Here is a 20,543-nt window from a genome sequence, read left to right as displayed (position 1 = left end):
ATTTTTGCAAGTATCTCCAATCCAAAAGATTTCACAGTAATATGATTTGGTATTGATACAAAATAAATAACAATCCAACAGTTGTTCTATTCCATGCTTAATAAACATATATATCTGCAGTAACCTCAGGGAGCTGACATATTACTCAGAGTCAGGGGGTGAGCTTATTAAATCCACATGGACCTTGATAATTTCTGGATTTAAATCAAATATGATGTAAACTTTTCAATGCATGTATATAGTTGAGAAAACACTCTCAATCTTAACTTGTGTTGTTTTGTATATGGAAAAGGAACTCCAGATGTGTTATTTTACACCTTTAAATAAGCTCAATTCATTCAATTCATACTGAACAAGCCCCTGTCTGTTTGCATTACATTTTGTTAATAATTCATTGTTTTAGATTGAAGCAGTTGATTTCAATGATGGTAGCTTGTCATCTACCGCTACTGTCCTCATTGACATCTTAGACGCCAATGACAACGCCCCAGTGTTTCAAAGGACTACATACACTGCCCAAGTGTCTGAAATTGAATCACCAGGAAAATCTATTCAGACTGTTACAGTAGGTCTAATTGTCTATTTCACTGCAGTATTTGAAGTTATTCTATGACTTTTTTTACAACCCTTCTTCAACAATTATGTTGCCTTTTCATTCAGTTATATAATTATTGATACACTTTGAGACTGTAACAAACACATAGCCAATTGATACACTTTGAGACTGTAACAAACACATAGCCAATTGATACACTTTGAGACTGTAACAAACACATAGCCTATTGATACACTTTGAGACTGTAACAAACACATAGCCAATTGATACACTTTGAGACTGTAACAAACACATAGCCAATTGATACACTTTGAGACTGTAACAAACACATAGCCAATTGATACACTTTGAGACTGTAACAAACACATAGCCAATTGATACACTTTGAGACTGTAACAAACACATAGCCAATTGATACACTTTGAGACTGTAACAAACACATAGCCAATTGATACACTTTGAGACTGTAACAAACACATAGCCTATTGATACACTTTGAGACTGTAACAAACACATAGCCAATTGATACACTTTGAGACTGTAACAAACACATAGCCAATTGATACACTTTGAGACTGTAACAAACACATAGCCAATTGATACACTTTGAGACTGTAACAAACACATAGCCCGCTTTTCACTATTTGATTAACTCACTAAATGTAACATTCATATCTTTCAAAAACAAGAGCTCTATTAAGGGCAGTAAATAGGGAAGGAACAATTATAAGGGATATCTCCTTTGTACCATCATTTTGGATTTTCAGCAATCATTGTAACAACAATTTTGATTAAGTAAGTAAATAGAGACAACGTCAGTATCAGGTAAGTGGTTTCTTCAGTGGGGTGCTTCACTTGAGCTTGGATACCAAAGGTATGCAGGGCGATTAACGAAATGTTGAATATAAGACCGTTAGAGAATTAATCGCAACAAGAACAAGTATCACCAGTCATTGTGTACTTTACTTAATTGTCTACTAGTTTCGCCTCTGTTCGAGGCTTCAGGATTCTCTAATGGTCTCACAGTTTTGATTGTCACAAGAAGCTGACTATTATGTGAATTACTTGAAAAAGAGGTCATTAGAAGGTGACCCATATGTGATGTAAAGGTCAGAGGTCAGTCAAAAGCATTGCATATTAATTCAATGGTAAAACTAGACACACACACAATGAATTGTCTCTCTTTACAGGCTACAGACAGAGACAGTGGAAGTAATGCAGCACTAGAATATACCTTTGTAGATCCCAACATTGTCATGTAAGTTTTGATTGGTTGCCGACATGTTTGTTGTGACTCAAAATCGGAGGTGGGGTTATTACAGGAACATGATTTAGAATTTGTTTATTCTACGGATCAGCAGCTGTAGCTCGATATTTGTGAGCTTATTACCAGGCATGGGCTCATTTTCTGATATAGATATGTTAAATGCCACTTTGACTATCCCCACTTACAGTTATTTAACCTTTAATTCCAAATAATAATGAAAATAAAAATGTAAAAAATCCTTAAATTTAATTTTGATCAAAAGAATGCATGCAATATAACACAATGAAAGGTATTCTACTCTCATTTTCCATGTTTATGTCTCACATCAAAGTTAGTTTTATTTTCTCAATTTTCTATTATGTGTAGTACTAATGGATTTTGTGAACAAGATATGAAATATGTGCAACGGAAAATGTATATTTTTGGGAAAGTATGGAAATAGTATGATCATACCGTATTATGAATAATAAATACAGTTGTTGTGTATTTTCAGGTTTAACCTTGACCCAAATACAGGGGTCGTAACTTTAGCTCAAAAATTGGACTATGACAATGGGGCTGTGCAATATGAAATGACCGTCATAGCATCAGATAAGGGAAATCCCATTCAAACAGCATCAACCTCCCTTCTTGTGACGGTGCTTAATTACAATGACATGGTACCTGTCTTCCAGCTATCCTCATACAGGTCCACCGTCACAGAATCCTCCACAGTGTTTCTCATTCCAGTTACAGTCCAGGTATTCACCGTTTCTCTTATCTGTGCTTGTGAAATTGGTTTCATTCCTTTTTACCCCATGAAAATGCAACTTCTTTTTACATACTCCAATAGCAATAGCTTTTTCTACAACCAGTTACATTTGACAGCAAAACTTTTACACTTACAGAATATATAGAGTTCAACCTGATTGAAACCCAATGTGAATATGTTTTTTTTCAAGCAGCAAAAAATATTCAATCTATTCAAATAAAAGGGAAATTTCTCCTTGGCTGACCTCTTTGTAAGTGTGTTGAGCTCTCACACACGACATAAGACTGAAATAATCAGTAAATCCCGTAAATACAACATTTGAAATCTTGCTTTTAACCAAAACTTTCGTTAATGGATATTTTAACAGATATTTTTTTGTTAGTATTAAACCGGATAGTTACTTCATATCGATGTAATATTTGTTTCCAGGCAACTGACCCAGATGGTTACGCAATAACCTACAGAATCGTGGACGGTAACACTAATGACAATGCCTTCCAGATTGATCCCATCCAGGGGACGCTTTCACTCAACTCCATTGTCAACTACAAAGATACCAAGGATGAAGGAGGATTGTAAGTCACCGGATCATGCTGTAGTCAAGTGTTGGTCACATGACCATTGATGCTGACTTGTAAGTCACATGATCAGCAATAATGACCTGTAGGTCACATGATCAATGGTGACAACTTGTTGGTCACATGATAGATGACTTACATAACATGTGTCATTTACTTTTGATATTACATATATTTAATGTGGATGTATATGACTGCTCTTTCTCTCTCTCTCTAACAAGTCTAGATCTAGTAAACCTAATAATTAATATCCACGGTATGGTACCAATATTGGTACATGATCCTAGCAAACAAATATTCATTGGATGTGTATTACTGGAATAGATATATGATCAATGAAGTAATAATGACAGTATGGACAAGCGACTTGTCAAATTTTCTAGGCAACCTGCCTCTTTATCAATACACAGATATTACATAAGTTACATCACATTCATAGAACATGAAACAAATACAAAGTTATAAAGTAAAATCGAGCAAGGGTGTAAATTTAGGTGTCTCGATAATCCCTTTGTAGGTGTCTCGATAATCCCTTTGTAGGTGTCTCGATAATCCCTTTGTAGGTGTCTCGATAATCCCTTTGTAGGTGTCTCGATAATCCCTTCGGCCATTGGACACCCAAAGGCCTTTATAATGGACAAAAAACCATCCCAAGTTATTGTATGGAAGATGGGGATTAAAATATCAAAAATGTTTTATATCGATTTCGGTATGTTTTGCACTCTAGATACTGAGTGATAAGGGCACCATCCATAACTTGTCATGTTATCTGGAATTTGTCTACCTGTTCTTGTTCGTCAGAAAGAGACTGTAGAGGTTTACATCTATTAGCCAGTGCATAGACCATTCATAAGCCTTCTTCTCCCTCCAGGAGAAATTTTGATTTCAGAGTATAACTAAGGGCCATTGGTCCCTTTACAGAGGAGCATATACTGGATGTTAATCACAGAATTTTCTTAGTCATTCAATTTACAAATTGTCTGTAATAATGAAGGATTATAGATTAAGTGAAAATACCACCTGAATGAATCTCTTTGAAGATTTTTTTTGTAGGTAAAGTCTCCAACAAAATTTGTCATTTTTTTTTCAGTTTTTTCCTGAATGTGTCCGCTACTGACAGTGGACTTCCAAGCCAAACCTCCTATGTAACAATTACTGTGGAAGTCCGAGTAAGTCGTTGCTATTCAGTGTTAGGTCAACACTGTGTAAACAATTTTTTCAATGGTTCAAGTTTTACAAAGTTTTACAAGTTTATCAAAGGCTGCATGCAAAATTTTTTTTCACACAAAAAAATTAGAAACAGTGTTATTGCCATTTGCAGTAATATTGTTGAAGATTTTATTTCTTTGTTATTAGGATGAGAACAATGCTGCTCCGTCCTTTACCAAGACCAACTACAATGCTACTATTAAAGAGTCCAAAGGCAAAGGTAAGTTTGTATACAAATTATCTCCCCTTAAAGGGAAATCTTCGTATTTAGAAATCCAGTGATGTTTTGTGACACTTCAGACTTTTGCTTCTCTATTGTCTCTATCTTTGTTAGACATTAAGGAACAAAAGATAGGAGTTTCTATAAAAGGATTAAACTGATGGCATGTAATGGCAGTACAACAAGGTTTTACTGACAACTGGTGGCAGTGTAACCAGGTTTTACTGACAACTGGTGGCAGTGTAACCAGGTTTTACTGACAACTGGTGGCAGTGTAACTAGGTTTTACTGACAACTGGTGGCAGTGTAACTAGGTTTTACTGACAACTGGTGGCAACATGACAAGGTTTTACTGACAACTGGTGGCATTATGCAAGGTTTTACTGACAACTAGTGGCAGTACAACAAGGTTTTACTGACAACTGGTTGCAGTGTAACTAGGTTTTACTGACAACTGGTGGCAACATGACAAGGTTTTACCTACAACTGGTGGCATTATGCAAGGTTTTACTGACAACTAGTGGCATTATGCTAGGTTTTACTGACAACTGGTGGCATTATGCTAGGTTTTACTGACAACTGGTGGCATTATGCAAGGTTTTACTGACAACTAGTGGCAGAACAACAAGGTTTTACTGACAACTGGTGGCAACATGACAAGGTTTTACTGACAACTGGTGGCAGTACAACAAGGTTTTACTGACAACTGGTGGCAACATGACAAGGTTTTACTGACAACTGGTGGCATTATGCTAGGTTTTACTGACAACTGGTGGCATTATGCTAGGTTTTACTGACAACTGGTGGCATTATGCTAGGTTTTACTGACAACTGGTGGCATTATGCTAGGTTTTACTGACAACTGGTGGCAACATGACAAGGTTTTACTGACAACTGGTGGCAGTGTAACCAGGTTTTACTGACAACTGGAGGCAGTACAAGAAGGTTTTGCTGACAGCTGGTGGCAGCATGGCAAGGTTTTACTGACAACTAGTGGCAGTGTAACCAGGCTTTACTAACAACAGACGGCAGCATGGCAAGGTTTTACTGACAACTGGAGGCAATATAACAAGGTGTTAGACTTAACTTTTTTTCTCTTCTGGAGTCTAGCAATGTTAGTGTGAATTCAGTTTGGTAAAATAATGTTTACACTTGTATATTTAGACTCGACTTGCCACTAGCTGGTAGGAACTATCAAACAAAGACAGAACATATCTATATATAGTGAGACGGGCTAATTATGCATCTGTTTTGTGTCATTTGTTGCTTTTGTTTTACTTCAGGGTCCACAGTATTGCAGGTCATAGCTACAGATGCTGATTCTGGTACAAATGGGGCAATCACCTATGCCATTACCTTCGGAGCAAAAGATGACTTTAAAATCGATTCTGACACAGGAATCATATTTGTTGGACCTGCTGCTGCGCTGGACTACGATGCAACTCCATTCTATAACATCACGGTATAATCATATATCTTATTCAGTATTTTTGTTTAACAGTTACTACAGATTAGAGAATCGGTAATAGAAACAAATTTGTAAAATTGATTTACCAGAATTTAAGATAATCAACAACCATTACCAGTAAGGTATAGACAGTATTTTCTACCCCACCAGACAGAAATATCCGCGAGTTAGGGTAACATATCTCAGTTTTCAGCGAGACAGCATGCACATGCAGAAAGTGACATTCAGAGTATGTGTATTTATTAATGATGTCATTTTTCTGATGTTTTGAGATCGGTTAGTGTCCTTGATGTCATTATTAATTGTTATCCGAGCCTCACATGACTATAACGATGGTTATAATGCCACCCTGTATAGTTACTTGCCTATCTATTTTTGAGGTAAAAAAAGGGGTAGAAAAAGGATCATTCCCTACTCTGAGGGTAGGACAGAAAACCTTAAACCTCCGAGGAGATTCGTGACAGTCGAGAATCTCCTCCTCCTCGGGTAGAGATTTCTCTGTCCTACCCTCCAGCTGGAGAAAGGTTCTATTAGTCTTTTTCATGAAAGATGATCACTGCAGAATTATTGTGATGCATAATCGTGAAAATAGCAGTGAAATGGAGTACATTCAGAATATTTCGAGCTAATTCATTATTGAAAATATTTTAAGGTAGATCCTACACTCAAATTTATACACGACCTCTGAACAAAGAACTTTCAGTTTTACATATTATGATCTCTGTATTCCTTAGGTGGAGGCAGTTGACCAGGGCAGTCCCCCAAGGACCGGACTGACCACTGTCCAGATTACAATTGAAGATGCCAACAACAAAAGTCCGAGCTTTGACAAGCCTCTTTATGCACAGACACTGGATGAAAGTAGGTCATGGCTTCCTTCTTTAATGCTTAGACTTAAGAAATGTTTTTGAAAAGGGATTGAACTCGTGGTGTGTCACCATTAATGATATCCTGTGTTAGGTCAGTGTCAGTACTCTACTAGATCATGTTTCTCTACACCAAATTTCAGTTCTGCTCCTACCATTTTTGATGGGGGTTGCATATAGTGTTAGCGATACCCACACCAGTCCTGTCTCATCATAACTCCGATCAATGTTATAACTCTAACAACTTCAAATCTGCAGGGAAATTTATCAAACTCCTCTGCAAAGGTCAAAGTTTGTGTTTTATGTTTCAAAGGTCAAGGTCAAGATTACTGTTTATAGAAATTTGTCTATCATCAATAGGGATTTATATGCATGTGAATGAAGGCATTCATGTATTCAAACATTTTATATTATTTTTTTTATTACAATTTTGTCATGCAATGACAATAAGATGCAATAAGAATTGGGAGGATTCATTTTCCTTAGATATTTTCTTGCTCACACATAAATTAACATTCTAAGTACAGGTACATCTAGTTTATACAGTACTCCTTCTTATAACTAGAGTTATGATATCAACCTGTTGTTACTAAAATTAGACTTGTTGAATCAATAAAATGAAATCTGAATCCTATTTGACCATGTCCTGTTTACAAAACCCTATCTGATGTTTCTACACTCCATGCAAGAATTATATTAAAACAAATGTCATGATCACTCGATTGTGTAGCTAGCATACAGTTTGCGATGTTTTCCAGCAAAGTATTGTTATTAAAGTAGGCTGTAAATAAAGAAGCAAGATAGCTTTGAATATATTACAAACACTTCAACATTTTAAAATGAATGTCTTGTGTCCTTTAGCTGAACCTATTGGCACAGTTGTGATAAAGTTGAATGCTACTGACCCGGATTCGACCAGCTCCCTCCAATACTCAATTCTGTACTATCAATCCAGTGGACAAGGCGTACCAACTTACAACTACAGGGTGATGTATACAACCAATCTCTCCCCAATATCAACTACAGGGTAATGTATAACAACAATCTCTCCCCAATATCAACTACAGGGTAATGTATAACAACAATCTCTCCCCAATATCAACCACAGGGTAATATATACAACCAATCTCTCCCCAGTATCAACTACAGGGTAATGTATACAACCAATCTCTCCCCAATATCAACTACAGGGTAATGTATAACAACAATCTCTCCCCAATATCAACTACAGGGTAATGTATACAACCAATCTCTCCCCAATATCAACTACAGGGTAATGTATACAACCAATCTCTCCCCAATATCAACTACAGGGTAATGTATACAACCAATCTCTCCCCAATATCAACTACAGGGTAATGTATAACAACAATCTCTCCCCAATATCAACTACAGGGTAATGTATAACAACAATCTCTCCCCAATATCAACTACAGGGTAATATATACAATCAATCTCTCCCCAATATCAACTACAGGGTAATGTATAACACCAGTCTCTCCCCAATATCAACTACAGGGTAATGTATAACAACAATCTCTCCCCAATATCAACTACAGGGTAATGTATAACACCAGTCTCTCCCCAATATCAACTACAGGGTAATATATAACACCAATCTCTCCCCAATATCAACTACAGGGTAATGTATACAACCAATCTCTCCCCAATATCAACTACAGGGTAATATATACAATCAATCTCTCCCCAATATCAACTACAGGGTAATGTATAACAACAATCTCTCCCCAATATCAACTACAGGGTAATGTATAACAACAATCTCTCCCCAATATCAACTACAGGGTAATGTATACAACCAATCTCTCCCCAATATCTCCAGGGTTAACCCTGTCTCTCCCCATTGTGATGAACTACAGGGTAGGTGTATACGACCAGTCTCTCCTTAAACCTGTATTGTGATGAGTGGTGTATACAACAATCTCTCCTTAACCCTATCAACTTGTGATGAGTGGTAATGTATATTTCTCCACCAATCTCTCCCTTAACCCTGTATTGTGATGAGTGGTGTATACGACCAGTCTCTCCTTAAACCTGTATTGTGATGAGTGGTGTATACGACCAATCTCTCCTTAACCCTGTATTGTGATGAGTGGTGTATACGACCAATCTCTCCTTAACCCTGTATTGTGATGAGTGATGTATACGACCAGTCTCTCCTTAACCCTGTATTGTGATGAGTGGTGTATACGACCAGTCTCTCCTTAACCCTGTATTGTGATGAGTGGTGTATACGACCAATCTCTCCTTAACCCTGTATTGTGATGAGTGGTGTATCATTGAGGTTTTCACATTTACATAGTAATAGGTTTTAGTTGCTGTATTGATCCATTTTTAAGACTATGTCTGGTAATAAGCCCCTATTACAGTTCAGTAGAATTGTAAATGAATACTAATTCCTATCCTGTTATAAACCAACCCCTTATTTTAAGACAATGTGCTGGCTCCCTGGGCTTATTACAAGATCAATGCATTATTTCTTCTTACTCATTTTTTACTGATATTATGATAATATACCAATGGTCTTTCACCAGAAAAAGTCAACATTTTATATTTTGTATTTTGTATTTTTTTTTAGAATGCTTTCCGTATTGATAGCTCTTCGGGTATTATCTATACAAACGCTACACTTGACTTCGACCAGGCGCCACAAATCCAGTTTGTAGTTGAGGCTCGAGATGTTAATGCTACCGTAATACAGACAGCTACAGGTAAACTGGTTAAATCTCGTTTTAATCTACAAGTGGTTAAACTTTTATCCTGTACATACTGTAAATTGTATATTTTCATTGGACTCAAATTTTGTGGCTTTGTAAAATAAGCATTTTCCTTGTGACTTGATTTCATTGATAGATGTTGCTCATAAAATTGACGAGCACTATAAACCATTATAAACCACTATAAACCATTATAAACCACGATAAACCACTATAAGCCATTTCTTACCTGCTTATTGTTAATTTGACGTTTCATTTCCGTGGATTAATAGAAACCACAAATTTAAGGAAAATGAATTCCCATGAAGAATTAATTATTTTACAGAGCCCTGTTACTATATGATCTCCTGATTGCTATCACAACATTTTAATGATAATCGACACCCTATTTGGCCTGCATGAAGCCTGTGTCTTGTAATAAGCCCACCCATTTATATTACAGTTGTGAAAAATGATTAAACAGATTCTATATCATTGTCCTGCAATACGGTGATCTAAATTAAGTGAAATACTGTGATAACTTAGTGGGCTTATTACAGCATATAAACGACACTCTATCAGTCTTGTTTTATCAATTCATTATTTCTCATATAAAAGTACACTGCACTCATATAGATGTAGTCCTATCTTTTTACAATTCCTAACCTAAATGAATAATAATGAAGCTCGTTTGTTTTCTTCAGCAACTGTTCTCATCTACATTCTACAAGATGTGGACAATACTCCAGACTTTAATGAGCCTTGGACCGATGCAAACCCCAGCTACTATCATGTTATTCCCGAGGCGAAGACAAATTTTACCTATATCACACTGATCGCCTTTGTACCCAGTACTAGGGAGCAGGTTACCGATTACCAAGAGGTGCCAGGAACTGACCCCGATGATTATTTCACTGTTGAACGAACAACAGGTGAGCTGTTATGTTAAATGGTCGCACCTAACTGTTTGGTATGGAACAGTCACACACACATCACACTTGTTTATGCAAAATACAATATACCATTTTAAGATTTAAACAAACAAAAAAAGGAAAAAAAAGATCATGGGAGGGGGAGGGGGGAGACATATAGTTTAAACCCATGTCCACCTTCTCAACACATCTAATTATTTTCTACTTCAAAACAATGTGGAGAAAATATCAAAATATTAGGGTCTTAGTTCATTTTACTGTATTGTATCTATAGATTGGGGGAGGGATATGTCTTATAGACATGTACTAGTTAACTAGTTGTAACAGGTACATCAATATCTGCTACATTAAACTTACCAAAGTTTTGAAAAAAATTGAAACTCTGGGAAATAGTGCTCATTCACACTCTAGTAGTGAGAAATGTGTATATATAGAGACTTACTCAAACATGTTGCTCTTTCTCAAGGAGAAATATTCTTTTTTTAAATTATGAATGAGATAGAATAAATAACGGAAGCATCTGAGGTGAGCTAAACTGAAAGCTTCCCTTGTAAGAAAACATCTTCTTTCTATACATGTTTTAATGATGTTTTTCAGGAAAAGTCCGTGCAAACAGAGAGATTGATTACGAGACCTTAGATAGAAAGATTCTGACGTTGACAGTGAAAGCAACGTCTCCAGAGGGACTCTCTTCAATTGCCAATATAGTCTTCCAAATCCAAGACATCAACGACAACGCTCCACAATTTTCACAATCGGTAAGTTAAAAGCTACGTTTATTTGTGCTGTATGAAATAGGGTCTGACACAAAATATTTGTGTGAGCGAGTAGCCATATTGAATTTTTGTCAAGTCATTCTGTTAATATTTCATGTAATAATTATTTTGTTAAATTTTGAAAATTTGACCGGTTGAACCTGCAATATTTTAGCTGCAGTCGTCCAGAAAATTTGTGACTTAGGACATGTAGTGTAAATATCATGCAGTGGTAATGTTTGGAATATTACAGTAGATAAACTATCAATAGACCTCATCAAAAGTCAGGATGTTGATATACATGTTTTCTGTCTACACTGGCTTACTGGTTAAAAAAAATGTCATCCTTAAAATTCCGTTATTTGATACTGATTTATTTTTTGTTTTCAGAATTACACATTTACTGTTTCTGAAGGGAAACAGTATCCACAGGAGATTGGTAATGTGGTCGCCAACGATGCCGACAGTAGCAGTAATGCTAACATCTCCTTCAGTATAACTGGCACCAATGCCAGCCACTTCACCATCTTCATGGTGGTAAGTGTTTTTTTGCATCCAATCCATGGAGTTACCTCCCCTTTCAAAAATTGTTCATGTGTTTTTCCATTTGTCTTTTAAACAAACTAGTTCTTCGTGGAGTTTGTGGTTGTGTCAGTATTTTATTTTTGTATTTCACAAAGGGTATTAACAAATATAAGGTCAAGTTGAATTAAAGAAAAGGTATATTTCCAAAGAATTTGATTATACGTCATTAGAAATTACTTTGAAATTAAAACACGTAAAGCAATCATTTGTAATTAATCCTTGACTGTGTCTTTTAAGTGAATTATTTGATCAAGTTTATTGAAATTGATTAAGAACCATTGGATTCTTTTTAATTGTGGTGCTTTTGTATATTTTCAGGGAAACAACATGGTAAGTGAAGTTTTGATCATTCTGCATTTTGTTTTGTACTAGCGTGTCTGGTTTCACTCTGATGGGTGTGTGTGTTGTTATGATTTTGCTCTGTAGACTTTACCACGCTTTTGGTGAATTATTGTACATAATAACAGTAAAGTTTGTATCCACTTTGAATATCCTCTTCTACACATTTTAATTTTCTGTAATAATGACTTTATAGATGTTAGAGTGATTTTCTTAGGTTTTTACTAATTACAATTCAAAACCAGATAGTAATCGGAATCTAAGTCATTGTTTTACGATAGCTTAGTGAGAAAAAAAGCATTCTTAAGTTTTTAGGGTCGTGGGTTCAATCTGAATTAAACTTGTCACAGATAAATTTACAAGTAAAACTCAGTTGAGTACAAACTTAAGTAGTCACTTGGTAGCTTAGTGATTCATAGTTGTACCTTGATATGTGGATTAAGATCAAAGAACATTTTATTTTAGTTTTAAATGCAAATAATAAGTTATTAAGACAATATTTTAAAAGCATGAACAATTTTTTTTGTTATTTTCTAGAGATAGAAACCAATAAAACATTTTGAGATCATTATTCATAAAATATTTCACATCTGAATAAAATAATCCAATTTATCATAATATCATTTTCAACATCTACCAAAAAGTTATTGGACTGGAATCTAAGTTGTAGTATCTCATTTGGTAAGATATTAAACAATTTTAATAAATTTCAAAAAAAAAATTTCCCGCAAAATTCAAAAAGTATTTCTCTAACTGTTGTTTGTTTTTCTTGTAAAATGCCAGCATGTAACATTATACTGATAAAGATAAACAAAGCCCTGTTATAAAAACCTGACACAATTAATCCTGGAAATTAAACCCATGTCCACCAGTACACTGGAGGTCAAACTCAGAAAAGGTTCAATACTTCATGGCAGAGAGTGACTGATAATTCAACAGAACTAATCATAATGAATCCAGTTAATTGATAAATTTAGAAATAAACAGCAATTAAATTTTTAATTTTAAACTTGTAAATCACTTTTTACTTGTTAACTTGTTGACTTATTCACTTGTGAACTTATTTACCAACTCACTGAATTACTTGTTAAACTTATTCCTCTGAAGAGCAGACATTGTTGCATGTTGAGCAGATAGCCACATTACAACATCTGCATCATACCTGTTACTTCTGCATTCAACTGAATGAAAACTTAAAACTTTATAAATCTGTAAACATTTTTAAAGTTTGTTTAAGTCTTTGAACAGTTCCATCATTTTGTTTCATTTAAGACTACAAATCAAAATCTAGTTTTAAGTAACTTGAGTGCTCATCTAAAGACTGTTATGTATGAAATAAGAATGAAGCAAACTTCTGGGGTAAAGTGGAATTTCTCTGTATTTTTGTCAGATAAGACTACATCATAATTTCATAAATGAGATTTTTCAAGCACATGCATTAGAATACAATTTTGTGTTATTTTTTTTAATTGTTTTTGAAAATAGATTTTTTATTTGTGTTTTTGCTTTTTTAATCTTTTATATTTTTTCATGGCAGTTGAAATGCTTATTAGTAGTAGAATGATAAAATTAATCTGCATTTCTGTTTAATTCTGTTTGTAAAAATTTCCGTGGCACTTATATCTAATATTTCAGTTCCTGTCACATTAGCATGTATAAGAGATTTGGATTCAGACAGTATATAATTATATCTGGAATGACCACATGTTTGACTCTTTCACGTTAGGATAAACGGAAAACAGAGTTAAGTAAAACTGCTTCATCAAAATTAAACTTAATTTTATTAATTTAAAGTTCAAACATTTTCTTGTTTCATTTTGATAAAGTAAAATTATGTACAGATTTTTTTTCTCAGAAAATTGATCTACTTCATTCAAGATTTAATTGTGATTAAATTTAGGAATATGTGATCTTGGGCCATGAATTTTATCATTATTTAAGTTTTGTTGTCATAACGGTTTTTATGACCATAAATAAGAGGATATATTGAAGTAAAATTGGACAATCAGATGATGTGAAAAGGACAAATTTTGAAAAAAAATTTTTTACAAATAATTGACCTAAAGTAAAAGAACATAATAATATGAAATAAAATAAATAAAATGAAAAAAGAAAATATCTGTTTTTTATAATTGTGGGAAGAGATGGTAATGAAGATGGTAGTTTTGTGGGGTTTTATCCTAACTTAATTATTTAAGTGTTAAGGTTGATTTTAAACCAAATAACCAGTGGAATTTAAGCTGACAATTTAAAAGTGAAAATGAAAAATAAAGCTTTGCTTTTCTGTAAAGATGATGACACCTATCAATACTACATGTGTGTAAATTTGATCCAGACAACAAGTTGTGCAATCTTCTCTTACACTAAAACAGTTAACAACTTCCCTAGATAATCAGAATATTTGGTATGGTGTCATTCTGATATATACATATATGGCATGTTTGTTACTGTGTTTGTGAATGGTATTGTGCATTGTGTCCAGTTATGGTTTGTACATGTACCCAAATACAGTGTTTTTATCTTGTGTCAATATATGGTACATTTGTCTTGTTTACAATATGGAATGCTTTTTGTGTTTTCTCCATATATAGCACATTGTTTTGTTCCCAAATATGAAATGTCTTTGTGTTATGATCATATATGGTATGTTTGTCTTGTTCCCAAATATATGTATGAATGTTTTGTCCATATATGGTATGTTTGTCTTGTTCCCAAATATATGTATGAATGTTTTGTCCATATATGGTATGTTTGTCTTGTTCCCAAATATATGTATGAATGTTTTGTCCATATATGGTATGTTTGTCTTGTTCCCAAATATATGTATGAATGTTTTGTCCATATATGGTATGTTTGTCTTGTTCCCAAATATATGTATGAATGTTTTGTCCATATATGGTATGTTTGTCTTGTTCCCAAATATATGTATGAATGTTTTGTCCATATATGGTATGTTTGTCTTGTTTCCAAATATATGTATGAATGTTTTGTCCATATATGGTATGTTTGTCTTGTTCCCAAATATATGTATGAATGTTTTGTCCATATATGGTATGTTTGTCTTGTTCCCAAATATATGTATGAATGTTTTGTCCATATATGGTATGTTTGTCTTGTTTCCAAATATATGTATGAATGTTTTGTCTATATATGGTATGTTTGTCTTGTTCCCAAATATATGTATGAATGTTTTGTCCATATATGGTATGTTTGTCTTGTTCCCAAATATATGTATGAATGTTTTGTCCATATATGGTATGTTTGTCTTATTTCCAAATATATGTATGAATGTTTTGTCCATATATGGTATGTTTGTCTTGTTCCCAAATATATGTATGAATGTTTTGTCCATATATGGTATGTTTGTATATTATATGTTTCTATTTTGTATGTTTGTATATAATCCAGAGTAGAGTCTTGTTTGTGTTTTTTTTTTTTTCGATCCATGTATGGTATGGTTTTCTGTTCCAAATATGCTAGTAAATGTATATTCATATATAGTTTATCTATTATGTGACTGTTATTGATATGGCTACGTATTGTAAATGTTTTGTTTATATATATATTGTGTGACACCAGCTTGGAACTCTCCTTTGTCTGAGACTGTTTGCACACGTCACATGACACCAGCATCTGGTTTCTGTGGGAACTTGGTCTCATGAGCACATAACTCTCTGCTTACTTTTCTTTGTTTTTTCTCCATTCTTTCAGAGAAGTGCCACAGTAAGTAATTTGACAGATTTTAAATTGATCCTTACCTCCCCTGCCTTTTTGCTTGATATTTTTGCTGCATGAGCTTCGGCTGTAGATGTTAGATATTTTTAAAGAGTATGTAATTTCTCTTGCAGGTATTTTTTAACATGTATTGATAAAGTATGGGTCGCTGAATCAGGATAATAAATGAAATCACCTACATGATTTAAATGCTGAAAAAAGCGATAAAGAAATTTGCTTTGGCTTATCTTGTAGTTAGAAGATCAAGGTCATTGGTTTAGGAATAGTTGGGCTAAAAATAGTGGTTTAGATTTGCACAATGAAACGAGGAGTTTGCATGAAACCTGGTGAGGATTTAATGTCATTGAATGAGTATAAACTGAAAATGAATGTCACATTGTTGTTTTTTTCTTTTCTATTAATAGAATTTTCTTATAAGATGTCTTTGTAACAAGTGTAATTTTCTTCGACCTTGACTCTTGGAGATTAAGTGAACTATAAACTTTGACCTTGTTTAAGCCTAACCAATTGATAACCTCCATCTCCATAATCATGCTTCATGTAAGAATCAGGTTTTTTGGTCAGCTGAGACAAAGTCTGATGATGACCTATGGTGATACCCTTTTGTCCAGCCCTGTCTGTCATGCATCCATAAACTTTTCACATTTTCAACTTCTTTCGGAAAATCCCTGGACTGATTTCAATGAAACTGAACAGTAACCTTCCATGGCTAACAGCTAACCAAAATTATAAACTATATGGACTTCCCTCCCCCAGGGGCCTGAGGGATGGGGCCAAAAAGGGTCAAATTGATTGAAATTTCAAAAATCTTCTTCTCAATACAAAATTCAAATACTCCCATGGATAGAAGTTTCTTAAAGTACTTTACCAAAATTGTAACTTTCATTACCCTAGGGCCTCACATTTTTCTCTGGGGAGGGGTTAAAGTTCATATAGGAGAATTACATTTATGAGCATAATTTGTTTATTTTCTATTGGAAATAGATCAAATTTAGTTAGATACTGGCTGATCCATAGAGGCTTGATCGGCGGGGTCAAAAAGGCCATATTGACTGAAATTTCAAAACTCGTCTTTTCAATACCCAAATATGGTAGAATCAAATACTCTTCATGGAGATGAAGTAAAACTACTCTGTCCCTGTATAAATAGCATTTCTGATTTTCTCTTCTCTCTACACATTCATTCCAACTGTTTCTGTTTATAAGTCCATTTAGGTGATGATTTAGGCCCTCTGGGCCTTTTGGTATGTGTAGTAGCTAGCTGTCTTCTATAGTTCTACAGTTCAATCTGCCTGTCATGTTTTTAACCAAAGAATAGGTACAAATTATGTTCAATGTCCAAATGCTGTTTTTGCATAGCCACATATAATATTTTATATTTTTTTCTAATATGAATTATTTACAGTGTATTAATTCTAAAATGAATTTATTGGTCCAAGTAATCCTTTGGAATATCAATTTTTTTGTGAAGTTTTAGCCTTTAACAAAACAAATTTGTGAAATGCTTTTTCAAATCACACATGCAATATAAATTTTAATTTTGTTTAATTTGTTTTATAACTTGTGTTAAGTGATATTTGAGTTTTGTTAAGATTAAAACTAAAGCTGCTTACATTGAAATCAAATTAATACAAGTTTGGTCTGTAAAAACTTAGTCATTGTTACCCAACCTAGGACTGAGTCATTGTTACCCAACCTAGGACTGAGTCATTGTTACCCAACCTAAGACTGAGTCATTGTTACTCAACCTAAGACAGAGTCATTGTTACACAACCTTGGACTGAGTCATTGTTACGCAACTTTGGACTGAGTCATTGTTATCCAACCTAAGACAGAGTCATTGTTACCCAACCTTAGACTGAGTCATTGTTACTCAACCTAAGACTGAGTCATTGTTACTCAACCTAAGACTGAGTCATTGTTACTCAACCTAAGACAGAGTCATTGTTACACAACCTTGGACTGAGTCATTGTTATCCAACCTAAGACAGAGTCATTGTTACACAACCTTGGAGTCATTGTTACCTTTGGACCTAAGACAGAGTCATTGTTACTCAACCTAAGACTGAGTCATTGTTACCCAACTTTGGACTGAGTCATTGTTACCCAACCTTAGACTGAGTCATTGTTACTCAACCTAAGACAGAGTCATTGTTACACAACCTTGGACTGAGTCATTGTTACCCAACCTTGGACTGAGTCATTGTTACTCAACCTAAGACAGAGTCATTGTTACACAACCTTGGACTGAGTCATTGTTACCCAACCTAAGACTGAGTCATTGTTACCTAACCTAAGACTGAGTCATTGTTACCCAACCTAATACTGAGTCATTGTTACCCAACCTAAGACTGAGTCATTGTTTCCCAACCTAAGACTGAGTCATTGTTCCCAACCTAAGACTGAGTCATTGTTACCTAACCTAAGACTCATTGTTAAAAGACTATTTGTTACCCAACTTTGGATTAGACTGAGTCATTGTTACCTAAGACTTGTTACTCAACCTAAGACTGAGTCATTGTTACCCAACCTAAGACTGAGTCATTGTTCCCAACCTAAGACTGAGTCATTGTTACCTAACCTAATACTGAGTCATTGTTACCCAACCTAATACTGAGTCATTGTTACCCAACCTAAGACTGAGTCATTGTTACTCAACCTAAGACTGAGTCATTGTTTCCCAACCTAAGACTGAGTCATTGTTCCCAACCTAAGACTGAGTCATTGTTACCTAACCTAAGACTGAGTCATTGTTACTCAACCTAAGACTGAGTCATTGTTACCCAACTTTGGACTGAGTCATTGTTACCCAACCTTAGACTGAGTCATTGTTACCCAACCTAAGACTGAGTCATTGTTACCCAACCTAAGACTGAGTCATTGTTACCTAACCTAAGACTGAGTCATTGTTACTCAACCTAAGACAGAGTCATTGTTACACAACCTTGGACTGAGTCATTGTTACCCAACCTTGGACTGAGTCATTGTTACCCAACCTTGGACTGAGTCCTTGTTACTCATCCTGAGACTGAGTCATTGTTACTCAACCTAAGACTAAAATATTGCTATTAAACCTAAGACTGTGTCATTGAAATCCAATCTTATAGCTACCAATCCTAAGACCAAGCCATTGCTACCCAACCTTAGACCAAGCCATTGCTACCCAACCTTAGACCAAGCCATTGCTACCCAACCTTAGACTTTGTGACATCTACCAAACCTTAGACAGAGACATTGCTACCCAACCTTAGACTTAGCCACATCAACCCAACCTTAGACCAAGCCATTGCTACCCAACCTTAGACCAAGCCATTGCTACCCAACCTTAGACCAAGCCATTGCTACCCAACCTTAGACCAAGCCATTGCTACCCAACCTTAGACCAAGCCATTGCTACCCAACCTTAGACCAAGCCATTGCTACCCAACCTTAGACCAAGCCATTGCTACCCAACCTTAGACTTAGCCACATCAACCCAACCTTAGACATTGCTACCCAACCTTAGACTTAGCCACATCAACCCAACCTTAGACAAAGCCATTGCTACCCAACCTAAGACTTAGCCACATCTACCCAACCTTAGACTTAGCCACATCAGCCCAACCTTAGACCAAGCCATTGCTACCCAACCTTAGACCAAGCCATTGCTACCCAACCTTAGACTTAGCCACATCAACCCAACCTTAGACAGAGACATTGCTACCCAACCTAAGACAAAGTCATTGCTCCCCAACCAACAACTTAGCCTTTGCTATCAACCTAAGACAGAGTTGTCGTTACTCAACCAGAGGCTAAGTTATTGCTAGATTTACTATCCTACCTTAGATATAGTTGTTCTGATGTGTGTACTGATAATGCCAAACTTGCACCAAATTCTTTGTTAAAATGATGATACTTATCTTTGAGTTTGAATAACTATACAGTTCAGAAAGATATGAAAAATTTTACCATTTTGAAGTAAAATGTAATCTTATTAAATTTTAGTTAACAAATTGGAACCTAAATATAATATTCTTAATTAAAGATAATAAATGTATTTGAAGTGGCCGTTTTATCTATGGAAAGTAATTCAGAGCGATAATTATTCTGGAGTTTCAATAAGAAATAAGTGTGTCAGATTCTCAGAAATGTTGAATGGTTTAAAAAGTTTAATATTGGTACATGTACCAGATACTACAGTATTTGAAATACTTTCTGTCTTTATTTCCACAGGGAAAAATTGTGGTATCTGAAGGTACTGTCCTCGACTATGAGACCACTCCGCAATATAATCTCGTCCTAACTGCTCGTGATAATCCAGATGTCAACCGGTTTGATGTTTACAAGGAAACATCTGTTAAGGTATTTACTTCTCAAATTTATCTAAATTGTGATCACTAATTGTTAAATATCATTATCATTCTTATTAAGATATTTACTGCCTTTGTCAAGCCTAATAGTTTACTCAACGTTGTCTGTTTCTTTCTGTGGAATTATGATATTTTTAATACATATTTACAGGTACTTCTTTATTTTGAAATTTCTTTTTTAAAACAAAAAATCAGATTGATTACAATATACCAAAA

The 20,543-nt window shown here is 34.8% G+C and overlaps 1 protein-coding gene across 1 annotated transcript in view; it reads left to right on the top strand.

Moving 5' to 3' along the window:
* The window catches only part of LOC132560438 (cadherin-23-like), a 54,948-nt gene that overhangs the window by 22,323 nt on the left and 12,082 nt on the right, over positions 1–20,543 (top strand). The window contains exons 14-28 of the mRNA XM_060225103.1: positions 404–565; positions 1,747–1,814; positions 2,317–2,563; positions 3,004–3,149; positions 4,243–4,321; positions 4,509–4,581; positions 5,865–6,043; positions 6,784–6,910; positions 7,777–7,901; positions 9,515–9,647; positions 10,337–10,564; positions 11,162–11,322; positions 11,710–11,856; positions 12,223–12,234; positions 20,191–20,319. Of these exons, the coding sequence (XP_060081086.1) occupies positions 404–565; positions 1,747–1,814; positions 2,317–2,563; positions 3,004–3,149; positions 4,243–4,321; positions 4,509–4,581; positions 5,865–6,043; positions 6,784–6,910; positions 7,777–7,901; positions 9,515–9,647; positions 10,337–10,564; positions 11,162–11,322; positions 11,710–11,856; positions 12,223–12,234; positions 20,191–20,319 (2,016 nt within the window). The remainder of the gene's footprint in view (positions 1–403; positions 566–1,746; positions 1,815–2,316; positions 2,564–3,003; positions 3,150–4,242; positions 4,322–4,508; positions 4,582–5,864; positions 6,044–6,783; positions 6,911–7,776; positions 7,902–9,514; positions 9,648–10,336; positions 10,565–11,161; positions 11,323–11,709; positions 11,857–12,222; positions 12,235–20,190; positions 20,320–20,543) is intronic.

Source organism: Ylistrum balloti, unplaced genomic scaffold (assembly GCF_031769215.1).
Source record: "Ylistrum balloti isolate Yb309-2 unplaced genomic scaffold, AGI_CSIRO_Ybal_v1 Utg371062, whole genome shotgun sequence".
Lineage (NCBI taxonomy): Eukaryota > Metazoa > Mollusca > Bivalvia > Pectinida > Pectinidae > Ylistrum > Ylistrum balloti.
This window is presented reverse-complemented; position numbering and strand designations above follow the sequence as displayed.